The sequence below is a fragment of the Panthera onca genome, chromosome A1 (genome assembly GCF_046562875.1).
Source record: "Panthera onca isolate mPanOnc1 chromosome A1, mPanOnc1 haplotype 2, whole genome shotgun sequence".
Lineage (NCBI taxonomy): Eukaryota > Metazoa > Chordata > Mammalia > Carnivora > Felidae > Panthera > Panthera onca.
The window spans coordinates 193,380,624-193,406,759 of NC_138339.1; the positions used below are offsets into that span (position 1 = coordinate 193,380,624).

Genomic DNA, 26,136 nt, shown 5'->3' on the forward strand with positions numbered 1-26,136 from the left:
AATATAAATTAAGCATTTTCTCAAGATAAATAAAACTGTGTTTAGTTTTAAAGGTCAACATAAAAGTCTCTATTTCAATAGAATACTTTAGTCTATTCTTCAGCTTTCTGGAGGCAAGGGAGATTGTATTCATCTTATTTGGGGTGGCGGTAGGGAGGAATTCATAGATTTTTACAGACTAACGTCTGCCAACAATTTTCCTGATCTTGCTTAATGCTCTCTCACACTGTCTCCAGGCTGTCACCAGGCCAGGGGAGAAACACCCCAAACCTGCTTATCTCCAAGATGGCCTCTATCAACTTATCTCCAAGATGGCCTCTATCAACTTCTTCCCTTATATGTGGCAAGCTATGACCCGACTGAGAAATGTAGTCTATTCCTCTTAATGGTTTGCTTGACTAAGAATATGCTGTAAGTGATGTTCTGAGACTTCATAGTTAGGTCCTAGGAAGCCTTTAAGTGTTGGCCTGAGTTTCTTGAATGCTTGAATGCTCACTCTGGAGGACTCTAGTTGCCTTGTGCTGAAATAACCATGTTGAAGGATGCCTAAACTAGTCATATGGAGAGGCTAGGTGCAAAGAGAGTGCTCTGACCCCAAATATGTCACTGAATTAGACTTCAAATGATTCTAGCCTCAGACAGGCAAGCAATAACCAGCTGAACCTATCAATCTTCAGATATGTAACAAATAAATAGTTTTAAGTCACCAAGTTTTAGTGTAGTTTGTTATGCAGAAATATACAATTGGAACACCAGTTTTCCTAAAGTCCAAAACTTCAGTCAGAAGTTTTTTTTTCACATTTCCCAGCCTGCTAGCCCAAGTGGCAGATTGCTAAGAAGAGGCAGATCACTGGAATTAGATGAAAGGAAAAATGAAATGAGGTTTCATTTAGGTTGTCAGCTCCTAGAATCCCTTTATTTCCTCCTTTTTCAAGTAAGCCTAAACAGCAACGCTTGTTCTACTCAGTAGTTTATGTTGACTACATAATGTAACTTTAAAATGTTAGAACATGTAGAAGTTTATTTAGTTTTGAGTTTTGCATAGCTATACCAGGTATCAAGTATGATGACTCACTATTGTGACTTTTTCTCTATGCGAACTGTGAACCCTGTATCCATACAGTAATCCATGACAGCATCTGGCCTTTATTTGGCTGAAGTGTGTATTTTACATATTAAGTTGATGGCTATTTAGAAAAATATTTTTAATGTTTACTTACTTTTGAAAGAGAGAGAGACAGGGTACAAGTGGGGGGGAGCAGAGAGAGAAAGGACACAGAATCTGAAGCAGGTTCCAGGCTCTGAGCTGTCAGCACAGAGCTTGACGCGGGGCTCAAGAACCATGAGATCCGACCTGAGCCTAAGTCGGACGCTTCACCCACTGAGCCACCCAGGTGCCCCAGCTGATGGCTATTTTTAAAATTATCTTTGTGGTGCCATGACAAAATTAAATGCAAACATGGGCACGAACATCATAGTGATTACACTCTTAGTATAAATTATTTGTTCAGATGATCTAGAATATGCAGTTATTAATTAATTTTTTAGATCATAAAGTTATCTCATAAAATTAAAAATGACCAAAAAGAACTCTTAGACACCCAAATATGTTTGTGAAATCTGGGCTGAGATGTAGATGAAAAGAATGAAGTGGTCACAGTGTATCTTGATAGAAGTTGAGCATTTGGTAAGGTCCCGCATGAGTTTTTTTCCTGTCATAATATGGTGATATACCATCTTGGCCACCGGGTTCAAGAGTGTGTTTCAAATGCACGAAGCTGCCACATTAGAATCCCAGGCTGTTCATTAAAATTGAGATTCTTAGTTCTACCTCTGACCAAAAGAGCCTACAAATGTAATGATAAATCAAAATTTTGAGAAGTGCTTGTTTACTTTAACATAGGGGCAAAACTATAATTGTTTACTGACAAGTTTGTTAGATACTCTACGATAATTATAAATGACAGATATCATCTTAAACATGTACCTTAAAAAGTAATTTAAGGGGCGCCTGGGTGGCTCAGTCAGTTAAGTGTCCGACTTTGGCTCGGGTCATGATCTCCCGGTCCGTGGGATCGAGCCCCGCGTTGGGCTCTGTGCTGACCGCTCAGAGCCTGGAGCCTGTTTCAGATTCTGTGTCTCCCTCTCTCTCTGACCCTTCCCCGTTCATGCTCTGTCTCTCTCTGTCTCAAAAATAAATAAACGTTTAAAAAAAAAATAAAAAAAAAAAGTAATTTAAATCTCATCAGTTAAGTCGGATAAAAAAGAAATACCTAAATAACAAATATGTATCATACCTCATTTTCATACAGTTAAAGTCAACTGGATTACTCACATACAAATACCTAAGATGTACCTAAAATGAGCCTTGAGGTAATCTTGCAGAATTTTTCTCAACAAACGTCACTATGTTTCTAAACGAGGAAGTTATCTTAAACAAAACACTCTTCTTGCTTCCTAGTTACCAAAGTTCTCATAAGAAAAAAATTTTTCACCATTTCCTCATGAAACGCTATAGCTTCATTCAGGGCAAACTCATTAATTCCTTACATAGTACTGTTAACATTTCTTTCTTCTGAAACAAAACTTACCTACTGAAATAACTCTACAGCAGCAAAATAGCTGCACATGGTTTAGCTACATGCATTGGAACAAAATTTGACCTGTTACAGATTTCATAAGTAGAAAATAAAAGTACAGCACTTATGAAAATACTAAGTACCGTACACAAGCTTATGCACACAATACAGCTCAAAATACGTTAATTTTAGACATCACTGACACTTACAAACTCTAAACTTGAAGTAAAGGGTGCAGCCCCTCAAAAAAATAAATTTGAAGTAGAAGATGAGCCCTATTTTCCAGTGTTAGTGTCTAGATATTATTTCCAAATTTTATTACAGATCTGGAAAATAAAATTATGAAAGAAGATCCCAGAAATTCATTAATATTTGCACGTCAGGAAGGGTGACTTCATTTTTAAAAATCAAAAATCCTTTTTTTTAAAAAAAATTTATTTTGAGAGACAGAGAGACAGACAGAGACAGAGAGACACCCAAGCAGGCTCTGCACCGTCAGCACAGAGCCCAATGTGGGGCTCGAACCCCATGAACCATGAGATGATGACCTGAGCTGAAACCAAGAGTCGAATGCTTAACTGACTGAGCCACCCTGGTACCCCCAAAAATCACTTTCTGTTAAATTTCTAAGATAGTTTTCATGTCATATCGGCTATGAACCAGATTATATAAACAAAAGCAGAGTTAATGGTGTACTTACAGGGCTTTAACATCTCTAAATATTTTTATTAGGTATAATTATGAAATCAGTGTAATAATCGACACACCTTTGGTCTGAAGAATATGTGTTACGCCAGGAAAGTTTGTTTTTATACTTTTGTCTTCCAGTTATAAATCTGAATTATTAGGAAAAAATAGTATTTGACTGGTTTTAGGCAGAGGATATGAAGTAAGGAATAGAAATGAAAATAAGGTGGACTCCTGGCTGGCTCAGTTGGTTAAGTATCTAACTTGATTTCGGCTTAGGTCATGATCTCAGGGTTCGTGAGTGCAGGGCCTGTGTGGGATTCTCTCCCCCTCTCTTTCTCTGCCCCTCCCCCTCACTCTCCCAAAATAAATAAATAAATAAACAAACAAACAAATAAATAAATAAATGTAAAAAAAATAAATGAAAATAAGGTTACAAAGTAACACTTTGGCCTTTAGGTCAAAAATGACAAGATTTTCTGAGCAGACCAAAACAGGTTAAAGAAATAGATGGATATATGCTGCCACCATGTGGTGAAAAAAATTAAGACCATTTTGGAAACTACTAACTCAATCTAGGAAAGTCTTATTTACTAAAGTACAAAATTTGTTCTCCTAGTTGTCAGTCTCAAACTAAGAGACACAACTAACAAATATATTAGTTTCTCTTACTAAACAACAATGAAACTGTCATTATTGCTGTCATTTTTGAAGCATCTATATTTGTTGGCTGTTCTCTCCTCTTCAAAGTTTCTATTAACTTACTACTTGTTCTATGACATAGTACACACCTTCCTAGATTTGTCTTGAGTTTAGCCTCTTACAAATTTTTTTTTTTTTTCAAGTAAGCTTCACGCCTAGCACGGAGCCCAACGTGGAGCTTGAATTCACGACCCTGAGATCAAGACCAGAGCTGAGATCAAGTCCAATGTTTAACCCACTGAGCCACCCAGGTGCTCCTATCCTCTTGCAACTCAATCCTCATCTGTACTGTGATTTTAGAAACTTCAACTGCATTTTTTCCTAGCTGTTGGTGTTCATTCAACACATCCTAGTTTTTATATATCTCCAGAGAATGAACTCAGCTCCCTGATTACCAGATTTTAGTTTCTAAACTCCAAACTCTATTGCTTTATCAGGAATTCAATAATTATCAGTAGGTAAGAAGTGCAAACAACCAAAGTTACAGTTTTCAAAACTGCACACTTGGTTCAAGGTCTAGTAATATGTTTTCTTTTGCTTCTAATATTTTTCTTAATAGCGCCGGACACGTCACCATCCGTGTCAGTACAAAGCCAAACATGTTGAGAAAAAGTGTCTCCCATGGAGCTAAGGCCCTTTTTAAAAAAAGTAGGGTGATCTCAAAGTCAAATATTCTACCTGCATAGATTAGATTTTCTCTTTCTTCACCTACGCTTAAAACAAAATTGTAAGCAGTTCCACATCTGCTAATGGCTCTGTAAGTTCTCACTTGAACAATTCTAACGTAGAACAAGCATAAATTCTGGACAAAATATAAAACAACTACCTAAGGGTACAGAAAAGTGACCCAAATTAGGCAAATTCTAAAGCGGAATCCATCTGCACAAGGAAGAAGCAAATTTTCCTAGATGAGTCTCCTGGTCTTGTCTGACTTTTTTTTTAAAGGGTTTTAGTTTGAGGGGAGGCCTACTCGGTGCCAAGTTGCAGCAGAAAATCCTTCATCTTTCTAGCTTGAAGAACCAGAAGACAGAGTTTAGGGCAACTCAGATGCTTTAATGTAAGGACAGATTCCAGACAACCAGAGAAAGGGAACCTTGAGTTCTATGGACAATCTCAGCCAAATCTCTGGTTGACCTCTGAACAACGTATGTGTAGGAGAGACCCTCGAAGCCATACTAACGCCCAAAAAAATTGAACTGAAATTTGAGATGCTGCCCAAGAGACACAGTATGCAGCTTGAGTACAACCAGGTTAATTTCTGCTACAGCAAAAACAAAGGCACTGTCTAGAGGAACATAAAATGTAGTCTCCACAACAGTCACATGTTATGATCGAAGTTTACCCTATGTTTTAAATAAACAATTTACAATTACTTGACTTCTGAAGAAACAGAAAAACGTAACCCATTTTTAAAAGACAATGAACAGAGATCAACTCTGAGGTGACCCAGATTTTGGAATTAGCAACAAGGCTTTAGAGCAGTGATTTAACTATTCTCAACGGCATAAAGAAAAATACGCTCACAATGAATAAACAACCAAATGGAAATCTAGAAGTGAAAAATTCCACTTTTAACATTTACCCCTGAAAAACAAAAACATGCCCACACAAAAGCCCATATTCAAATGTTTGAAGCAGCTTTATTTATAATGGCTCCAAGGTGGAAATAACTCAAATGCCCATCAACTGGCTAATGAACACATCCATATAATGGAATATTACTCAGCAGTTAAAAGGAATAAAATATTGATACATGGAAAAAAAGGCTTGACAACTTCTCATAAGACTCAATATGACTGGTGGATGGATGGATGGATATATATGTGAGTAGGACAGGTATAATAAAATGTTAATGGCAGAAATTAGGTGATAGATACACTGGCATTCCCTGTAACATTCTTTGAAGTTACCTATTCTTGAAAATATTTTAATAAAATGGAAATATATTATACTCTCTAGAGCTGGTGACCAATTTTGAACATGCTAATTTGGGGATTATAAACTGAGAGGTTATAAAAAAGAAACCACACAAGTTATAATCAGTCCTCTTATCTCCTGAGATCTTCCTCCAATTTGCCTTACTAGTTTTTTTATTCTACTAAGAAAAACTTCACTGTCTCCAAATTTGAGATTCTCCTCCGGGCTTCCTTTCTAGTATAATGCTTTAAAATGTTAAATATTTAATAAGATTGGACTTAACAGTTATCTCTGGACAGTACTTCTATTTTGATTTTTCATAAAGTTTCTTTTATTTCTACTCTCTGGCTCTCATCTTTCAAACACTGAAGAGAAAGCAATTCCCCAAGTACTCATAACAATTCTACAGAAGTCTGTCAAAATTTTTAAAACTAAAATTTAGAAGTCTGTGAATGGCTTTTTGGAAGTCTATATATTCCATCATGTACAGGTATCACCCAAGTAAAATACTATATTTGGTTTGTTCCTTTATATTCATTTAACAATTTTTTGTTGACCTTCTCCTATAAGTTTACACTTAAATAATTATTCAGTATCCTAGTCTTCATGCATTCTGCAAGCTCAGGAGGAACAGAAGTGTCGTTTATCAGTTTGTAGTTATCAAGGTCCTTAGTTTCTAAGGATGGGTAGACAATTTACCATCTCTCAAGCAATTAAATCTACTCTAACTGCTCTATTTGAATAACAAGATTATACATTTGCTGCCATTTCGAGTACATCCTTGAAGTCCTTTAAAATTCTTGGGTGAATACCATCTACTCATTTTTTTTTTTTTTCAGAGATTTTATTCCTCTTTAAAATTACATAGCATTGTGTGTAAGACCCATGTTACTTCCCTTAAGGTATCCAACCCTAAATGTATATAAAGATAAAATGTTTGCTGAATTACTATGTGAAAAGGTCAAATACTATAAAAATTTAGACTCATGACTTACTGAATATCAGTAACTTCATAGTGATTGCAGCCATTAACACCATGACCTTGTCCCAAGGCTTACTGTGGCACTGTATCTTACCGCTTATTGAATGAAGTAATACTTCCTTACATTTGTCAAATTTAGGAGAGCTTAGAAATGGATACTATCTTTCACTGGATGCATTTTCAACTTGTCCTCTATGAAACAAAATATTTATTCCCCTTAGGAAGGAATCCAAATTTTCTCTCACAATAGTTAAGAAGAAAATTTACTTTTATGTATTGAGACCTAAATTAATGATACCACTAGAAAAGTAAAAAAATTTTGCTACTCCATTTGTATATGATGGGCATTTTTGAGTCTCTAATTACCTGCCTCGAACCACCAACAATAAATTACATACAGCACACATAATGAAGAGAAAAGAATTATGAAACCCACTGAGTAAAAAGCACCGAAACGAGAACATTTCAAGTAACAGAACCAAAAACAGAAATCTGCACTTAAAAACAATTTCATTTAGTGCTTTAAATAAACTAGGTGCTTGGGAACACTTAAAAGTCCTCGAGACAATGACTCTCATTGATGACAACTGAACTCCAGTAACCCGGCAATCTCTGTTACCTCTTCAACCTAACTGAATCCTAATTCAATGATTTTTGATAAACTTCCTGTTTACAAACCTTCCTTTAATGATCATAATCTTCTCTACCTTCCTTATATCTGGTTATATTCACATTCTTCAGTTGTTTTTTAAACTGAGTCCCATCTTTTGGTAAAAAGTTCACGTAAAATTAAAACTCAAGCCATCAAGAGCTAAGTGATTTACTCTAATAAAATTATTTTAAAAGCCATTACGTGGAATATGAAGATAAAATGCTTTAAAACTCAAGAGTAATTCAATCAACAAACACCACTGAGTTCAAACACTTTCCCCCAAATATATAATTACTGGCTATGCCCCAAACACAGATGATTCTTTTTATCACATGGATCACACTGACGTGGTGAGCCTTAGACACAGTATACCCTGATGTCCAAGAGCACTGCCTACACCGCTGGTTAGCAATTAGATGAATGTCTGTTATTGACAACGAAAAAACTATGGTTTAACAATGTAATTTTGTGTATATTAGTTATGTTCTCTCACCTTAAAAACAAATGCCTCCCTTGACCCTACTTCTCCTGTCATCTTCATGTCTATCCCGATGTTCCCTTATGCAATCAAAGCTCTACAGAAAGAGTTGCCTAGACTTGTCTCCGATTCCTTTCCTCTAAAACACACTGTAATCAAAGTTTTGACCTCATCACTCCACCAGAACTACTCTTCACAAGGTTATCAATGGCCTTGTTAAATATAACGTGAATTCCCAGACTTCATCATACTAGACCTACGGACAGCATTTGAAATAGCTGACTCTCTTCCTTGACAAACTTTTCTCCCTTGGCTTCCGGGACATGAAATTCTCTTGGTTTCCTTTCCTCATGGATAAATCCTCCTTCTCTATTCTACAATTCAATATTGAACCGTCCTAGAACTCAGGACTTAGCCCCCCTCTGTATACACCCTCCTGTGGTGATCCCATCCTGGCTTTAAGTATTATTCTTTATGTTAACAACTTCCAAATACATAGCTTCCCAAGTTCAGACTTGCATATCCAAGTATTTTCAATTGTACATCTAACAGATCTCTCAAACTCAAAACAGCTAAAACCTGAACTCTCTTTTAACCCTAAATCTGCCTCACCCACAAGCTACCATCTCAGCTGAATGCAAATCCATCATGATTTCAGTCCCCAAACATTGGAGTTGAATTGGACTCCTATCTTTCTTTCACGTCCTCCATTCAATTCATCAGGAAATCCTAATGGCTCTACTTTTAGAATACATATAGGGCCCAACCAGTTCACAGCACTTCTACTGCTACTACCCTGATCCCTGATCTGAAGCACTGCCCCCTCTCACCTACATAACTACAACAGCTTCATAACAAGTCTCTCTGTTTCCATCCTTAGAGCTCTATAGTCTGTTCTCAGCAAAAATCCATTTTTTGGGTCATTAACAAAGCTCTTTAAAATTCTTTGAGGGTCTACTATGTACCAGTCAGAATAATCCTTTCACAATATGTCAGATCATGCCACATCTTCCCCCAAATCCGCCAATGCTTCTTTTCACTTATGGTTAAAATCAAAGTTGTTACAATTACCTCAACAAACCCATTACCTCTCTGATCTTATCTAACTATTCTCTCCCTTCAACCATTCCAGTCATATTGGCTTCCTCACTGTTCCACAAACACCAAGGCACCCTCTTGCCTTTGCATTGGCTGTTCCCTCCACCTGGAAGTTCTTCCTTGAGGACTCTGTTGTCTCCCCCACCTCCAAGTCTTTGTAATTGTCTAACCTCCTCAATGAGGCCTATTAGCTGACCCTACAGAATTCTGAATATAGTTTTTTCCCTGCTATGAACCATTTTTCTTTTGTCCTTTGCAGTTATCACCTTCTATCTCCATGATGTGCTTATTTATAATGCTTACTATTTGTTTCCCTGTACTCCTTCTAAAATATAAACTCCATGAGGCCTGAGAGCACTGTTTTGCTCACTGAGGTATCCCAAGCACCTACAACAATGCCTGCCACATAAGAGATGTACGATATACATTTACTGAGTGAATTTCACTCTTATTAATAATGGCCATATGAGGAAAGTGTTATATAGTCTCATCCTATTTAGTAGATGGAAAAGTTGTAAGATTAGGGGCGGGGAGAGTAAAGAAGACTAAGTTTTTTGTCCAAGATCATCATGCCATTGTCAAGTTGCAAAGATGGAATGTAAACCAGTATCTGTGAACTTTCCAAATACCAGGGCAGTAAATAATTTAACAAACCATTTAAAAAAAAATCCCCCAAATATATAGTTAAGCAAAATTTCTTTTAACGTTAAATATTATATTTATTGTTCACTATATCCTTATAAAAGTCTTTTGATTTAAAAATATTGTTTACTTTTCTTCACTGTTGGGCAAGTTGACCTGTATTAGCCCTTAACAGAGGAGAAGAATCAAACTTTATGAGGCTTTAATATAAAAGTAAATTCTGTTCTGTCTAAATCACATTCTCTGGGTTTTTAAGACCTTTTATTAAGCAGACAAGACACTGCTTCTTTTTTCCTGATTGTGATTCAATTCTCTGTTTACATGATTGTTAAATTTAGGAAAAGGTTTAAGACAGGATATTTTCAGCTGAGAAATGATAAACCTTTAAGAAACAAACTTACACATGGAAGGGTTCTGTGATGGTTAATTTCATGTGTCAAGTGGTTAGCCCACAATACTCAAATATTTAGTCAAACATTATTTTAGATCTTTCTGTAAAGGTATTTTTTAGATGAGAGTAACATTTAAATCAACAGACTTTCAGTACAGCCAATTACCCTCAATAATGTGGTAAGCCACATCTTTTTTTATGTTATTTTTTTATTTTTGAGAGACAGAGTGAGACAGAGCACAAATGGGGGAGGGGCAGAGAGAGAGGGAGACACAGAATCTGAAGCAGGTTTCAGCCTCTGAGCTGTCAGCACAGACCCTGACGTGGGGCTCGAACTCACAGACCGTGAGATCATGACCTGAGCCGAATCAGATGCTTAATTCACTGAGCCACCCAGGTATCCCGTGGCGAGCCACATCTAATCAGCCAAAGGACTTAATAAAATCTGACCTCCCTTCAGCAAGAAGGAATTCTGTCAGCAGACTATCTTTGGACTTGAACTGCAACTCTCCCCTGAATCTCCAGTCTGCCAGCCTACCCCATCAGATTTTGGACTCATCAAGTCTCCACAATCATGTGAGCCAATTCCTTAAAATAAACCCTTCTTTCTCTCTCTCCTTCTCTTTCTATATATATCCTGTTTGTACTATATCTCTGAAGACGTCCAATACAGGTTCACAAACAAAACTGTTTCTTCGTTCAAGAATTATTAGTGCATTAAAAACACTCAGGAACCTATGAGTCAGACCAGTGTTAATTATCTAGTGTTTTTCTATCAATAAAACACTAAAAGTGCTATTTGCAAGGTTGAAACAAACAAACAAACAAACAAACAAACAAACATCTGGGATACAATGCCATTATTGACCCTCGAGAGTTGGGATATCTGCTTTACCACACAGTAAAAATATATCACATACTAATAATAATTCTAGAGTTGCAAGTTTTTTTCTTTTTGGCCCAAGGAATCTTTAGTTCAAAAGAAACCATTCTTAGAATCCACCAATGTTAAAGTCATTAAAGAAGAGGTAGCTTGATATAAACCAGGTTAGGAAACTTTTCCAGTCCTCCTCCTAAAAAAATAAGAAGTCTCTGAGGGAAGCTGAGGTACCATGAGGTGCTACAGAACTAAGTCTGAAAACCCATCTAACTGCCTTGTCCCCAGTAAGTCCTGTGTTTCCACCACCGCCATCCATTTTACAGAAAAAGAGATTAAATGATTTGGCCAAGCCTGCAAAATTAGCTAGTAGCCAAACTGAGGCCTTCTAACTTTGCCCTTTATTATTCTGACTATAGATGAAAATGTTTTAAACATTAAAAGCTATCTTTCTAAAGTGTGCAAAATACTTTACCTGCACAATGTAGCAGGTTATCAGAAGAAAAAGAACAAACCCAAAATAGAACCTTGTAGTAGGGTTCATATTGGCACATATGCTTCTCTGCCACCACTCCTGCTGACTTAATCACTCCTATGAGGAGAGGAAGAATATGAGCCTTCATTTGCCTGTAATATTGGCTCTACATTAATGATGGAAGTAGATTTTGTCCAGCACTCACAGAACAGCAAATTAGAGCAATGAAATATAAATTAAATTTTAATTATTTATTTCTAGACAATACATCTTCGGTAAAAGCTGCCCTTGAAAAAGGACATAAAAATATTTATATGTGACTTTGCGAAAAATGACATTTTTACTTTGAAACAGAAATATGAGCAGTTCAATGGACATGAATGGACAAACAGGGTTATCTTCTCTCTTTACTGACAGAGCAGTAAACATTAAATGGCTTATTCCAAGTTACACAGAAAAATGGCAGTGTCAAGATATCATCTAAGGTTCTAACTCTATTAGAGTGTGAACCCTAGAAGGGCAGAGCCTCTTTTGAATCCCCTGTTGCCAGCACACGGCACAGGACCATGCACATCACTGGGGCTGATGCTTCTATCAGAGCACATGCTCTGAACAAGCATCAGGAGAACTAATGTATTTAATGAAGAGGCAAAATGATAAATGGATAGCAGCTCCCTTTCAGATCACAAACAAGGCTATAGTGTAACGAAGACTAAGAATGAAAGAGTTACAACAAAATACTCAACCACAGACTACAAGTCAACAGCACAGACTGACGTTGCCAATCTTTCAGACGACCATCTCCACTTTAACCTTCCCACTACTTGAAGAATCGCAGTAGTCGGCATCACCCAGTCCCATTTTCCGATCATTGACTTTTATATTCCTGATCACAAATCTTGAGGAACTCTCTATTAAAAAAACTTGCAGCTTCTCCCACAAGTGATCAAAATCATACAAACCTCTGTCAGTTGTTTCAATTGGCCTTTATTTTCACTCAATTCTTCTAATAGGTCATTCTTTTTCACTTGCAGTTCAGAGATTTCCTTTCTTAATGGATTTACTAGTTCATAGAACCGAATCTTTAAAAACAAAAAAACAAGTTAATAAGCCATTTTAGAATCCAAGTTACCACTGAAATTAGCTAATTTATAGTACCCTCAATTATCAGTAATAAAAATATGAAAGTAACAAAAGGAAAAGTGTTAAAAAGTTTCAGAATATATACCCGTACATAAACATTTGTTTGTACAAAACAGAAACAAGACCATTGTTAACTGACTTTGACCACTAACATTAAGCCTCGATGTCCAATTCAGTTTCCTCAAAGTCTAGATTATCTGTAATTCTCCATCCCTGGCACAGTCTCTCTTCTCCTCTATCTATACTCCATTTACTACTTATTCTCCATTTCCCACCACTGCTCATTCCACATTATCTGCTTATTACTTCCTGAACACATTATGTGTCCGAGTTTTGCCCTTATTTCCTCTGATAGAGGAATTTTTTCCCACATACAAATGTATAGCTCATGCTTTCACTCCTTTCAGGTCTCTGATCAAATGTCACCCTATCAGTAAACCCTCCCTAATCCTCCTAACCTGATTTAAAATAGTATCTCCACCTGGTGGCAGTTTCTATTCTCACCCCTGCTCTTTTCTCCATAGCATTTACGACAAACATTCTATGTATTACTTTTAATTTATCGTCTATAATGCTCCACTCCTATAGGCAGGAATTTTTGCCAAGTTTGTACATTGCTCTATCTTTATTGCCTAAACATATGGTAAGCCTACATCCTAGGCTCTTGGGGAAGCTCTACTGCTACCACTGCAGTGTAAGCGATAATCAGGATGAATCAGGGGGTATCTTTCATATCACTACTTCCATTCAGTTCAGATCTCTCTTCTCACTCATAATTCTCAGGGGAATTTGTCTGACCTAATCTAGTAAAGTGTTCCATCTGACAAATTCCTATGAAGTTAAGAAGCCATGAGCACATTTGGAAAGGGTAATTATGCCTATTTATTATATAGGCATGCAGTCTGAAATTCCTTACTATATTGCTGTATTCCAAGAGTACCACATCTGGCAAGAGGCAAGTCCTAAGGTTAGTCCTCAACACAATGAATCTGTGTATAACTAACTAGTTAAGATAATACCGTCTGTGAAAATAAAAGATAACAAAGAACATTAACAAACCAGGGAACAAAATTATGTATAACTGCTATTAGTGGGATAGTTGATACTTAATATGGAAAAAGCCTCAATGACAGCACTTGAGACATCTGTCTTAGTACACTTTGGACAGAAAAAAAATTTATTTAAGCTATATAAATTAAAATACGGACAGAAAAGTAACACTTCTTTTTAGAAGAAATCATTAATCTGGAAACCTTATGCAAATGAGAACCAAGAGTAGCAATCACCACTCTGGCAAAAATGATACTACATTCTAAGCACAGTGCTAAGCATTTTACATACATATTCACAGTGAATCTTCACAATTACCTCAGCAGAAAAGCACTATTAATATTACAAACCCTTTTACATATGAAAAAGTTCAAGCCTCTAAGGGTGAAATAACATGTATAGATCACAAACCAGAAGTTTTCGATGTGTGGTTTAGGAGCCCCTGGTAACCACTCTGCCACTTTGAGACCCTTTCAGGGAATTGATGAAAGATGAATGAAAGATGAAAACTATTTTTCTGGTTATACTAAGATTTTTTTTTTTTGCCTGTTTTACTCTTGTTCTCTTATGCTTGTTCAGTGATGTTTGCCAGTGGCTATCTAAGTGTGATGAGATAATCGCCTTTAAAGCTAATGGAATATGCGCTTATGTATTCCTGTGTTTTGAAAATGTCTCAGGTTAATTTCCACTATGGTAAACACTAATAGATATAACCCATATAAACAAAAGCTCCTTGGGGTCTTCAGTAATTTTGAGAGTGTAAAGGGATACTGACATTAAAAAATTTGAGACTATTGCCATAGATGAATCCTATGTATAGATTTGTTTAACCAACACTGCAAGAGATCCTGAACTATACCTACCCCCTGGCAACCACTAATCTGTTCTCTCTATAATTTTGCATTTTGAGAACATTATAAACTACCAGTTTATGATAAAATGACTCATTTCCATGGACTATGCAGCTATTAACTTCATAGCCCTATTTATTCTTGACCTTGGAGGTCAATGGTCAAGACCCTTTAAAATTTGGTGATCTGAACATCATTCACCATTTTCAGAGCAGGGCCATAAAATAATAAAATTATTAATTGGTACTTCAAAGGTTATGGCTATTACATAAATGGCATATTTTAATTTGAAAATATATGCAGTATTTTTGGGGGGTGCCCGGGTGGCTCAGTCGGTTAAGTCTCCCACTTCGGCTCAGGTCATGATCTCATAGTTCGTGAGTTTGAGACCCACAAGCACAGAGCACAGAGCTGACAGTTGGAGCCTGGAGCCTGCTTCCAGTTCAGTGTCTCCCTCTCTCTCTGTGCCTCCACTGCTCACGCTCTGTCTCTCTCTCAAAAATAAACATTAAAAAAAATTTTTTTTTAAATACATGCAGTGTTTTTTTAAAAAAGTGATACAACACACTTACAGATACGTATTCAGGAATAGAAAGCTGATCTTCAGGAAAACCTTTTAGTTTCATATATTGCTCCTCTGTCAACTCAAAGTCACGCAGATTTCGACGAATATCTCCCGCCTTCTCCCTTAGCTGAGTATTTGTCTCTTCTAGTTGTTTCTGCCTCAATAAAATCGTTTCCATTTCTTGTTTCATTAGTTCTTGATATTTTCTAAATTAGGAAAGAGTTTATGGCAAGCTTAAAAAAATCTTTGAGATTTTATTTTCTCAAAGATACCTTTTTATGGTAACATAAAATTAGGAAATGAGAAGCTCTGTAGTATTTTTAGCTCCAACTAAATGCTTATTTACTTCACTAATTAAACATGAAAAGACAATTCTATACTCATTACTAAATGTGTGGCCACATAAATTGTTAAATAGAAAATTGATATTCTTAAAAAATAATTTTCAAAATCAAATTATAAAATTATACATCTACTCTGCTTAAAGTTTTAGTTTTATACATCTGTTTTGGACCCTACTCAATAAAATAATTTTCATTTCTTTTTCTCTAGGTATTCTAAGGTATACCTCTTAAAGATGGCAACGCTGAACCACCATAAAGTATTCATTCAACCCATGAACTAATGAAAACAGTAATCTGTACATAATCATTCTCAAAGAACACATGTAGAAGACATTGCTATCGTTAGTTGCCTATTCCAAAGGTTTTGAGTAGGAAGGGACAATTGATTCTTTCCCCTCCCTACTGTATCACACCCATCAATATACACACATGCTGTTATTATTACTCCTATCCCCCCAAAAAATGAATTGAGACCCCATTTCACTGCCTCCTTTGTTTGGACTTCCATGGAGCAAAACTGCTCACAAGTTGTCTATACTCACTGTCTCTGATGCCCTTCTTTTTAAGCCCATGCCAATTAGGTTTTCATCCTTCCTACGGAAATCTCAAGGTCACTAATGACATCCAGATTGCTAATGATCAATTCCCAGTTCTTTTCATCTATGACCTAATGATTATTTGACACACTGCTCTCTCCTTCCTTTATACACACTCTCTTCGCCTGGCTTCCAAGTCACTTTACTTTTGTCATTTTTCTCTGGTATTTGCTCCTTCTCCTTTTCTGGTTTGTCTTCATGTTTGGAGTATTTGGCTCTCTTCTCTGTCTATATTCACTACCTTGAGGAATTCATCTAGTCTTATGACTTAAATGTTACCGTCCATATCCTAATGACTTCCAGATACATAGCTCTAGACCAAACTCTTCTATTTACCTACACATGGACTTCTAATAAGACAACGCTAACTGAACACGTCCTAAACTGAACTCCTGCTCTTTGCTCACAAACCTATTCCACTGTGGTCTCCCCATCTTAGTTGACAGCAATTCCACCCTTCATTTATTCAAACCAAAATATTGGCACAATCCTTGACTCCTTATTTTTCTCTTAGCCACATGTAATTCATTAGGACATCCTATCAGCTCTACCTTCAAAATACATTAAAAATCCAACCACTTTTTACCAACATCAGCTATCAAGAGGATTATTGCAGCAGCCTCTCAATTGCCCTCTCAGCATCATTTAATCTGAAAAATGCCTCAAGAATTTGAGTAGAAGCCCTACCATTGAATGCAGTGGTTCCCAACGTATTGTCCCCAGACCTACAGCATCAGTATCACCCAAGAACATGATAGAAATACAGGTTCTCAGGGCTCACTCAAATTAGAACATCAGAGGGTGGGGACTAACAGTCCTTCCTAACAAGCTCTCTACACAGTTCTGATGCATACCAAAGTTTCAGAACCACTGATCTAACGTGATACTGCCTAGTAACTGGTCAGATAATTTTTAAAAGTATCAGTTAATGAAATCTTTTAATTTTTTTTAATGTTTATTTATTTTTGACAGAGAGAGAGAGAGAGAGAGAGTGAGCAAGCAGGGGAGGGGCAGAGAGAGAGGGAGACACAGAATCCAAAGCAAGCTCCAGGCTCTGAGGTGTCAGCCCAGAGCCTGACACGGGGCTCAAATTCAAAAACTTTGAGATCATGACCTGAGCTGAAGTCAGATGTTTAACCGACTGAGCTACTCAGGCACCCCAATAATGAAATCTTAAAGAAAGAAAAGTACTTTATAAAGTTACTTCTTTTTTAAAAATTTTATTTATTTAAATAATCTCTACACCCAATGTGAGGCTCAAACTCACGAACCTGAGATCAAGAGTCACACGCTCTTATGACTGAGCCAGCCAGGTGCCCCTACACATTCACTTCTAGTTAAAACACAGAAAACAGCATTTACTCGCCAAATTTTCTACGTAGGCTTCAAATTTTTTTAAATATAAAGGTATGCTTTGTTTTTGTGAAAATCATTGTTCTTGATTGCCAAGTTCAATTTCTTTAAATTTTTTTTTAATATTTATTTTTGACAGACAGAGAGAGAGAGACAGCATGAGTGGGGAGGGGCAGAGAGAGAAGGAGACAAAGAATCCGAAGCAGGCTCCAGGCTCTGAGCTGTCAGCACAGAGCCCGACGCGGGGCTCGAACTCACAGACTGCGAGATCATGACCTGAGCCGAAGTCGGATGTTCAACCGACTGAGCCACCCAGGCGCCCCTGCCAAGTTCAATTTCTTTACCTTAAAAGACACTTGGGGGGCGCCTGGGTGGCGCAGTCGGTTAAGCGTCCGACTTCAGCCAGGTCACGATCTCGCGGTCCGTGAGTTCGAGCCCCGCGTCAGGCTCTGGGCTGATGGCTCGGAGCCTGGAGCCTGTTTCCGATTCTGTGTCTCCCTCTCTCTCTGCCCCTCCCCCGTTCATGCTCTGTCTCTCTCTGTCCCAAAAATAAATAAAAAATGTTGAAAAAAAAAAAAAATTTAAAAAAAAAAAAAAAAAAAAAAAAAGACACTTGGTAAGAAATCTGAGAGGATGCTTTTTATGGATTTGATTTTTGTTCCCAACTTTTAAATCTGTCTTGCTTTTATTTACTTTGATGATTATTTTTTAAAATTACTTTTATTAACTGTCCCAAAGAATTCCTTATAGTTTATACAGAAACAGCATATCTTTCACTGGTTACATCATTCTTTTTTTTTTTTTTTTTTTTTTTTTAATTTTTTTTTTTTCAACGTTTTTTATTTATTTTTGGGACAGAGAGAGACAGAGCATGAACGGGGGAGGGGCAGAGAGAGAGGGAGACACAGAATCGGAAACAGGCTCCAGGCTCCGAGCCATCAGCCCAGAGCCTGACGCGGGGCTCGAACTCACGGACCGCGAGATCGTGACCTGGCTGAAGTTGGACGCTTAACCGACTGCGCCACCCAGGCGCCCCAGGTTACATCATTCTTAATTAAATTATATAACTGTAGTAAGTACAACCATCATAGACATATTTGATGGTAAACACAATGGACTCTTGGTAAGTAAGTACACAACTGAGCTGGGAGAAAGTATGCAGGCAAAACAGAAGATAATTTAAACTTGCAGAGTTAAATGGGCCACAAGAATTAGTGTGTTTTACAGAGAAAATGAAGAAAGGTTAATCCAGAAAGCATATTAAGTGGTGCGGAGTTTACAGAACTTCCATTGTCATTTACGGCTTACTTACATCAGCACAGTTTGTTGAATGAACGTTGAATTTTGACTTTTTGTATTTTGTGTATTGTATCAAATAACCTACTTTTTTTTGGTTGGCCTGGCTGTAAAAATTCTTACCATTACTGACTTAAAATTTCTTCCTTTATTTTAGCTTGCAATCACATGCACGAACAGGTAATGAAATTACTTTTAACGGCTAAATAGGTATTGCTGCTTTTTAAAAACTTTCTTACCTGGCATCCTTCTGTTGAAAAGTCAATTGATTGTCTAATCTCAATGTCAGTAGCTGCTTCTGGTGAAGAGCATCATTAAGTTTCTCCTCTAATTCTTCAATCTTCATAAAAAAGAAAGAGGTAAATTACATGGTCAACTTTCAAATTTATCATTAAGAAATGTTTGAAAAATACTAAATGTAAAAAAAAAAGGCTAAAGATGAATAGAGGTTCCTTTGCAATGGTTGTGTCAACAAATTACAGTCTGTTCATACAAATGGTTTTGAAACTGTGGTTTAAACTGCTGCCACATAAAAGTTTTTTTGCCAGGCTGTCCCATAGTTCTGGATTATTGAGGTCACTGGCTTGAGCCTCTGGGAAAGCTCTTTAATTGAATCCTTTGGCATGTGTCTATTTTCCTATTACCCTTCTCATGTCTGCCTGTAACATGGATACAGTGCCGGAGGCAGATCAGGCATCTGTGAAAACTACACGCTTAAAACAGCTGCAAAAAAGGTTAATAGGAACCTGCGCTTCTAACAATATCAAGGAATAACCATACCAAGCCTAAACTACCTATTTTCAGATTCCTGTTAAAACAGAGAAACAAAATTCTTATCCTGTGTAAGCTACTGTTTCCACAGTTCTGGTCTAGGCAGATATCATTTTCTAAATCTCTGGTACTAACAGCTGAACTTAATCCCTAAAACACTGGACAGCTGATCCAACCTTTTTCCACAGCAAAAATACCTATATCATGACATTTGACCTTTCAGGATTACTTGAATGCTTCCAATGACAGGAAGCTCAGTAACTTTAATCAGGCCATTTAAATGTTAATAGCAAAAACAGGTTTATAGTCAGCAGAAATCTGCCTTTCCTGTGACTTCTATTATCAGGGAGTGATAATCTGATGAGGGAAATTTTTTGTAATGCTAAATAATGAGATGTTCATCTCGTAACCCCAAATGCTCAATGTATTGGTAAACTTTAGAGAATAAATAAGTGGCTAAAAATTCTGTTCCTTCAGACTCTAACTTCTTCACAAATTACATCTCTGAAACTGGAATGCATTTTACAATCTCTAGCACGTAACAATTTAACTTGGCAGTTCTTAATCTCAGTGATACAAGTAAGGGTCCACTTTACAATCAAGTTGCCTTGGATTTGATGAATTACAGAAGTGTAATTCTTCTACCGTATAGTATTTTTCCATATATTTGACAGCAAACATCTTACTCCCAAAGGGTCTCTAAGCAAAACAACCCTACTGCTCATGGACAAAAAAGCATGGTAATGTAGTGGAGGCAGCTATTCTGGAGAGTAATTTGACAGTACGCTCAGTTTAATTAAGTCTACATATACCCTGTGAGCCAGAAATTCTACTCCTGAGTATACATGCCAAAGAAATGGTCACACAGGTCCAGCAGAGAAATGTCTATAGAAGGCCCATGTTGCATGTGGTGGCAAAGAGTTGGGCGGCATCCTAAGTGCCTATCACTGTGGTAGTGGATGGATAGATTGGTAGACACACACAGAGATAATTATGTTGAAGTTGGAAGCAGAAGACTAGATATACCATAGTAACAATTATGATTTCAAAAGCAGCACTGAGTTGGGAAAAAAAATAAAAACTATGAAAGAGATAAACTCTAAAGCAAAACATGCAATTTACATTTATGTAAAGGAAAAAAATAAGAAAAATACCCATTTTCAAGAACAAATGTTTAAAAAAAAACCATTAAAACGGTTGAATAGAGAAGGGAAATGAGCCATGGGAATAAAAAAAGTACACAAAATAAAAAGTGGCCTTGGGGTGCCTGGGTGACTCAGTCTGTTAAGCATCCTACTCCTGAGCTGGGCTCAGGTCTGATCTCACAGTTCGTGGGATGCAGCTCCATGTCGGGCTCTGTGCTGACAGTGTGCTGACTGAATGAATCCCTGCTTGGGATTCTCTCTCTCCCTCTCTGTCACTCCTGCGTGAGCATGTGCTCTTTCTCGCTCTCTCAAAATAAATAAGTAAACATTGAAGAAAAATAAATGGCCTTGGCAAGGATCAGTGATGATTAGGTGACATAAACTCAGGAATATGCTAATCCGGTTTTCTACATTTGCGGTCCAACTGGAAAACCACAACAATAAAAACTGTACTAAGCACTACGTGGTACAAAAATAATATAGTGCTGAATAAGTATAGTGGCTATAGTTACTTATTTTACTGCAGGTATCATGAGCTATGTACATTGATTAATTGAATCTTCCCAACAACTCCATGAATACTACTATTTTTCTTATTTTACAGAAAATAAGAGAATAACAAAGTTAAGGGATCTGCCCAAGGGCAGACAGAAACAGACAACAGGAAACAATCAACAATAGGAAACTATTGTAACAGATAGAAAACCACTGGACACACTGGTAAAATACCAAGTGACCTAGTCTAGACCAAGTCACCTAAGTAGGTGACTGTACAGACAACCTAAGAACATGTTAGGAGATGCACTAAGAGTATGGGCTTTAGATCTCTTGGTTTGAATCCTACCTGGCTCCATCACTTCCATCTAAATGGCCTTCATATGCTATTAACCACTTGTGATTCTGTTTTATCCAAAGTGAAATGGAGTTCAGTCCCTCATTTAAGAAACAGTTGCATACGTACAACGTGTCAGGAACTGTTTTAAGTGCTGGAGATGATGAGCCACAAGACTACAAAGAAACCCCTGTTCTCATGAACCTTACAGTCCATTAAAAGAGACAGATACCAAAAAAAGCCAGGTAGCTCCTATGAATACACATATAAAGCATAGAAAATAAAATGGGTGAAAAATGAGGATATTATTTTAGTAGACAACAGCAACAATAACTAATATTGTGTGCTTTTACCAAATATCAGGAAGTGGGCTAATTTATCATATTGATTCATTTAATGTTAAGGGGCAGGGAAGATCCTCCTAAAAGCACTTACACCTCATAGAGTTGTTGTGAGGTTTAAATGAGGTAACACATGAAAATCTCATAGAACAATGTATGGCCCAGAATAAGCACTCAATAAAAGTTAGCCATTAATGTTTTTAAAAAATGTACCTAAATTACTTCTTTACTTCATGAAGATGTTGGGGTTTAGGACACCTCATTTTCCTAGAGAGGGATGGTCAACAATTTTTTCTAGCGGCAAGATACTGAAGTATGTTGGTATAATTGGCAAGAGCTAAAATAGGAGGCTGACTTAACAGGAAAGAAAGTGTAAGTGAAACAACAAAATGGGGGCGGGTAGGAAGAGGTGGGATCAAGAGTAAAAGTGGAGAATCTACTGTTGGAAAGAAAAGATTTTTCTCAGAGACAGAAGTAGTAAGAATTAAGAAGTGTCTCCTATCTTTCTGAAATCACTGTAAATTTCTCAGAACTAGTGACAATTTTACCAGGTCTTACATAAAATACTCCATACCTATAAATAAACACACAAGAGGAAAAAAAAAAAAAAAAAAACAAGGACTAAGACATCCCTTCTTATTTGGCAAAAACCACTTGTTAAACACTATGGTAACTGAAATTCCACTTGGTTCTAAGACACACTAACTATCATACAGAAACATATCAAAGAAACCAAATCCCCTGGACAGAGGACTATACAGAGTCACTAACCTAATTATGATCTTGATTGTCCCTATCAAACTAGTTACATCAGGGTTAATTCTCAATGAAGCAGAAAACAACTTGGCTGGAAAAAACACCTAAAAAGACATACCTCACACATGCTAGATTCAAAAAATTGGGTTTACAGAGGCAATTCATCCCTGCCCAACTTCAAATCATCCCCTCCTTCAGGGCTTTTTGTTCAGTACACAGCAATATAATTCACATCCTCTCTCCTTCCAGAAAGTTTTTTTTTTTTAAACTATGCAAGAAAATATAACTTACTTCTTGAAATTATAAGCATATCAAGTTCAGATTACATATGCGTAATTTTAATTCTCATTTATCTGTAGTTTGAAGACAATAAAGCACACAGGTAACAAAAATTACACCAAATCTTACCTTTGTAAGATAATCCACTTTCAAGTTGTCTATCATCATATTTTTCTGGGATAGTTCTATTTTCAGTAACTGAATATTATGAAGTAGTTCTTTACGTTCAATTAGTTGCTGGGTGATTTTAATTTTCCCATCTCGTTCTTCTGATGATGAAATATCGTCTGTAGGAATTGTTGTTTCTAGACTAATATCTTCAGATTCCAGAGAGCTAGAGATGTTCACCTTTTTTGATGCCTTGGCAATTTTTCGAGACATCTTTTTTATGGGTCAGTTTTCTTCTCCAGTTCTATTTCAATTTTCTGAGGGTTAAAAATATTTATTTAAATGTACTCAAACATTCTTAATGGAAAGCATAAAGAATACTAAAGAGACACTAAGAATGCCTAAGTAATTATTAGACAATCTGGAGGACCCCTCATCTAGGACAGATTAGTAAACTATGGCTCAAGTCAAACATTAAGCTCATTAAGCCTGACTATGAATTTGCGCTTGATGAATAAAAAACCCCGGTCCTGGGGGCCGGAATCTTACTTGGAGGAAACAAAGAAATCTTGGACGTAAAGGATAAAAGCCATAAGTGAGTAGTACCCAGGAACACTACCAATAAAAGGAGCACGCATTCAAGATGAGATTAGCCACTTCTGAGTTGATCGGTGGAAGGTTATGTGGAAGTAGGATTTAGAGTAGTAAAAGGAAAAAAAAAAACATGCAGGAATTAAGGTTGGCGAATATACCCAACATCAGAAGATAGTGGTCGTATCTACACATTCAATGCAATCCCAATCAAAATTGCACCAGCATTCTTCTCGAAACTAGAACAAGCAATCCTAAAATTCATATGGAACCACAAAAGGCCCCGAATAGCCAAAGTAATTTTGAAGAAGAAGACCAAAGCAGGAGGCATCACAATCCCAGACTTTAGCCTCTACTACAAAGCTGTCATCATCAAGTCAGCATGGTATTGGCATAAAAACAGACACATAGACCAATGGAATAGAATAGAAACCCCAGAACTAGACCCACAAACGTATGGCCAACTCATCTTTGACAAAGCAGGAAAGAACATCCAATGGAAAAAAGACAGTCTCTTTAACAAATGGTGCTGGGAGAACTGGACAGCAACATGCAGAAGGTTGAAACTAGACCACTTTCTCACACCATTCACAAAAATAAACTCAAAATGGATAAAGGACCTGAATGTGAGACAGGAAACCATCAAAACCTTAGAGGAGAAAGCAGGAAAAGACCTCTCTGACCTCAGCCGTAGCAATCTCTTACTCGGCACATCCCCAAAGGCAAGGGAATTAAAAGCAAAAGTGAATTACTGGGACCTTATGAAGATAAAAAGCTTCTGCACAGCAAAGGAAACAACCAACAAAACTAAAAGGCAACCAACGGAATGGGAAAAGATATTTGCAAATGACACATCGGACAAAGGGCTAGTATCCAAAATCTATAAAGAGCTCATCAAACTCCACACCCGAAAAACAAATAACCCAGTGAAGAAATGGGCAGAAAACATGAATAGACACTTCTCTAAAGAAGACATCCGGATGGCCAACAGGCACATGAAAAGATGTTCAACGTCGCTCCTTATCAGGGAAATACAAATCAAAACCACACTCAGATATCACCTCACGCCAGTCAGAGTGGCCAAAATGAAGAAATCAGGAGACTACAGATGCTGGAGAGGATGTGGAGAAACAGGAACCCTCTTGCACTGTTGGTGGGAATGCAAATTGGTGCAGCCGCTCTGGAAAGCAGTGTGGAGGTTCCTCAGAAAATTAAAAATAGACCTACCCTATGACCCAGCAATAGCACTGCTAGGAATTTACCCAAGGGATACAGGAGTACTGATGCATAGGGGCACCTGTACCCCAATGTTTATAGCGGCACTCTCAACAATAGCCAAATTATGGAAAGAGCCTAAATGTCCATCAACTGATGAATGGATAAAGAAATTGTGGTTTATATACACAATGGAATACTACGTGGCAATGAGAAAAAATGAAATATGGCCTTTTGTAGCAACATGGATGGAACTGGAGAGTGTGATGCTAAGTGAAATAAGCCATACAGAGAAAGACAGATACCATATGGTTTCACTCTTATGTGGATCCTGAGAAACATAACAGAAACCCATGGGGGAGGGGAAGGAAAAAAAAAAAAAAAGAGGCTAGAGTGGGAGAGAGCCAAAGCATAAGAGACTGTTAAAAACTGAGAACAAACTGAGGGTTGATGGGGGGTGGGAGGGAGGGCAGGGTGGGTGATGGGTATTGAGGAGGGCACCTTTTGGGATGAGCACTGGGTGTTGTATGGAAACCAATTTGACAGTAAATTTCATATATTAAAAAATAAAAAAAAAAAATAAAAAATAAAAAAAAAAAAAGATAGTGGTCGTTCGGCTGGGGCCAAGTCTTTCTGAATTTGAGTAGGACTCGCCCCATCCCTCATATACAAACACACATACGACCTTAATAATCGAGATTCCAGAGAATCCTCAAGTGTCAAAATGTGTCCGAAATTTACTCCACAATGAGGCAACACTGAAGACTTTTAAAAAATGGGAAGACAGTGAAATAAATACGTTTTAATAGACTTCCAGATAGAATAAAAACAAGAATGTAGAAAAGAAAAATTCAAGTGTTTTAAATCGAATTTCTTACCCTTTCACAAGGGTTTTAGAAATTCTCGTGTTTTAATACTAAACGACATAATACGTTATTTACGGTACTACAGATATCAGCTTTTCTAAACTGAATGATCAGAAAAAAAGATGTATGGAAGGGAAACGGCACCACTCCTTTCAAAGGAAAGAGGGTAAAGAAAGGCGAAATCAGAGAGAGGCAGCATCTGGGTTACAAAGGACCAGCGCCTGGGACTGCCCACACGTGCGACAGTGAAGAAAAACCAAGCCTGGCAGCCTAGGATTCCCTACCCCGCGCGGGAAAGGAAGGGCCAGCGGCGCGCTACCTCGAAAGCTTCAAATTACTCCACGTCGAAGGCTGGACCAGCCACCCACCCACCGCGTCCACTTCAAGGACCTGAAAGCGTCTCGGAACTGAAGCTCAGGTTGCAGCCCCTCAACGGGGAATCTCAGGTCGGAGACCGTTAGGACCCGTCACCAAGACAACCACTTCCGCGCCCCGAGGAGGACGGAGGAAGCGGCAGCGTACAGTCGCCGGAACTCAGACTGGATCCACCCCGA

General features: G+C 37.5%; 1 protein-coding gene across 8 annotated transcripts in view; it reads right to left on the reverse strand.

Moving 5' to 3' along the window:
• The window catches only part of PIBF1 (progesterone immunomodulatory binding factor 1), a 204,815-nt gene extending 178,707 nt beyond the window's left edge, over positions 1 to 26,108 (reverse strand). For 6 of the 8 annotated variants that reach the window (XR_013550051.1, XM_078432907.1, XM_078432868.1 and 3 more), the window contains exons 1-5: positions 25,902 to 26,108; positions 22,932 to 23,227; positions 18,918 to 19,018; positions 15,097 to 15,295; positions 12,443 to 12,562 (exon numbers count right to left, since the gene is read on the reverse strand). Coding sequence is in view for 7 of the 8 variants with exons in the window: in XM_078432907.1 (XP_078289033.1) it covers positions 12,443 to 12,562; positions 15,097 to 15,295; positions 18,918 to 19,018; positions 22,932 to 23,183 (672 nt within the window). In the remaining variant the exon portion in view is untranslated. Of the gene's footprint in view, positions 1 to 12,442; positions 12,563 to 15,096; positions 15,296 to 18,917; positions 19,019 to 22,931; positions 23,228 to 25,866 lie in introns of all 8 variants that reach the window. The other 2 variants (XM_078432877.1, XM_078432888.1) reach the window with 2 other exon arrangements.
• Between the last annotated feature and the right edge of the window lie 28 nt (positions 26,109 to 26,136).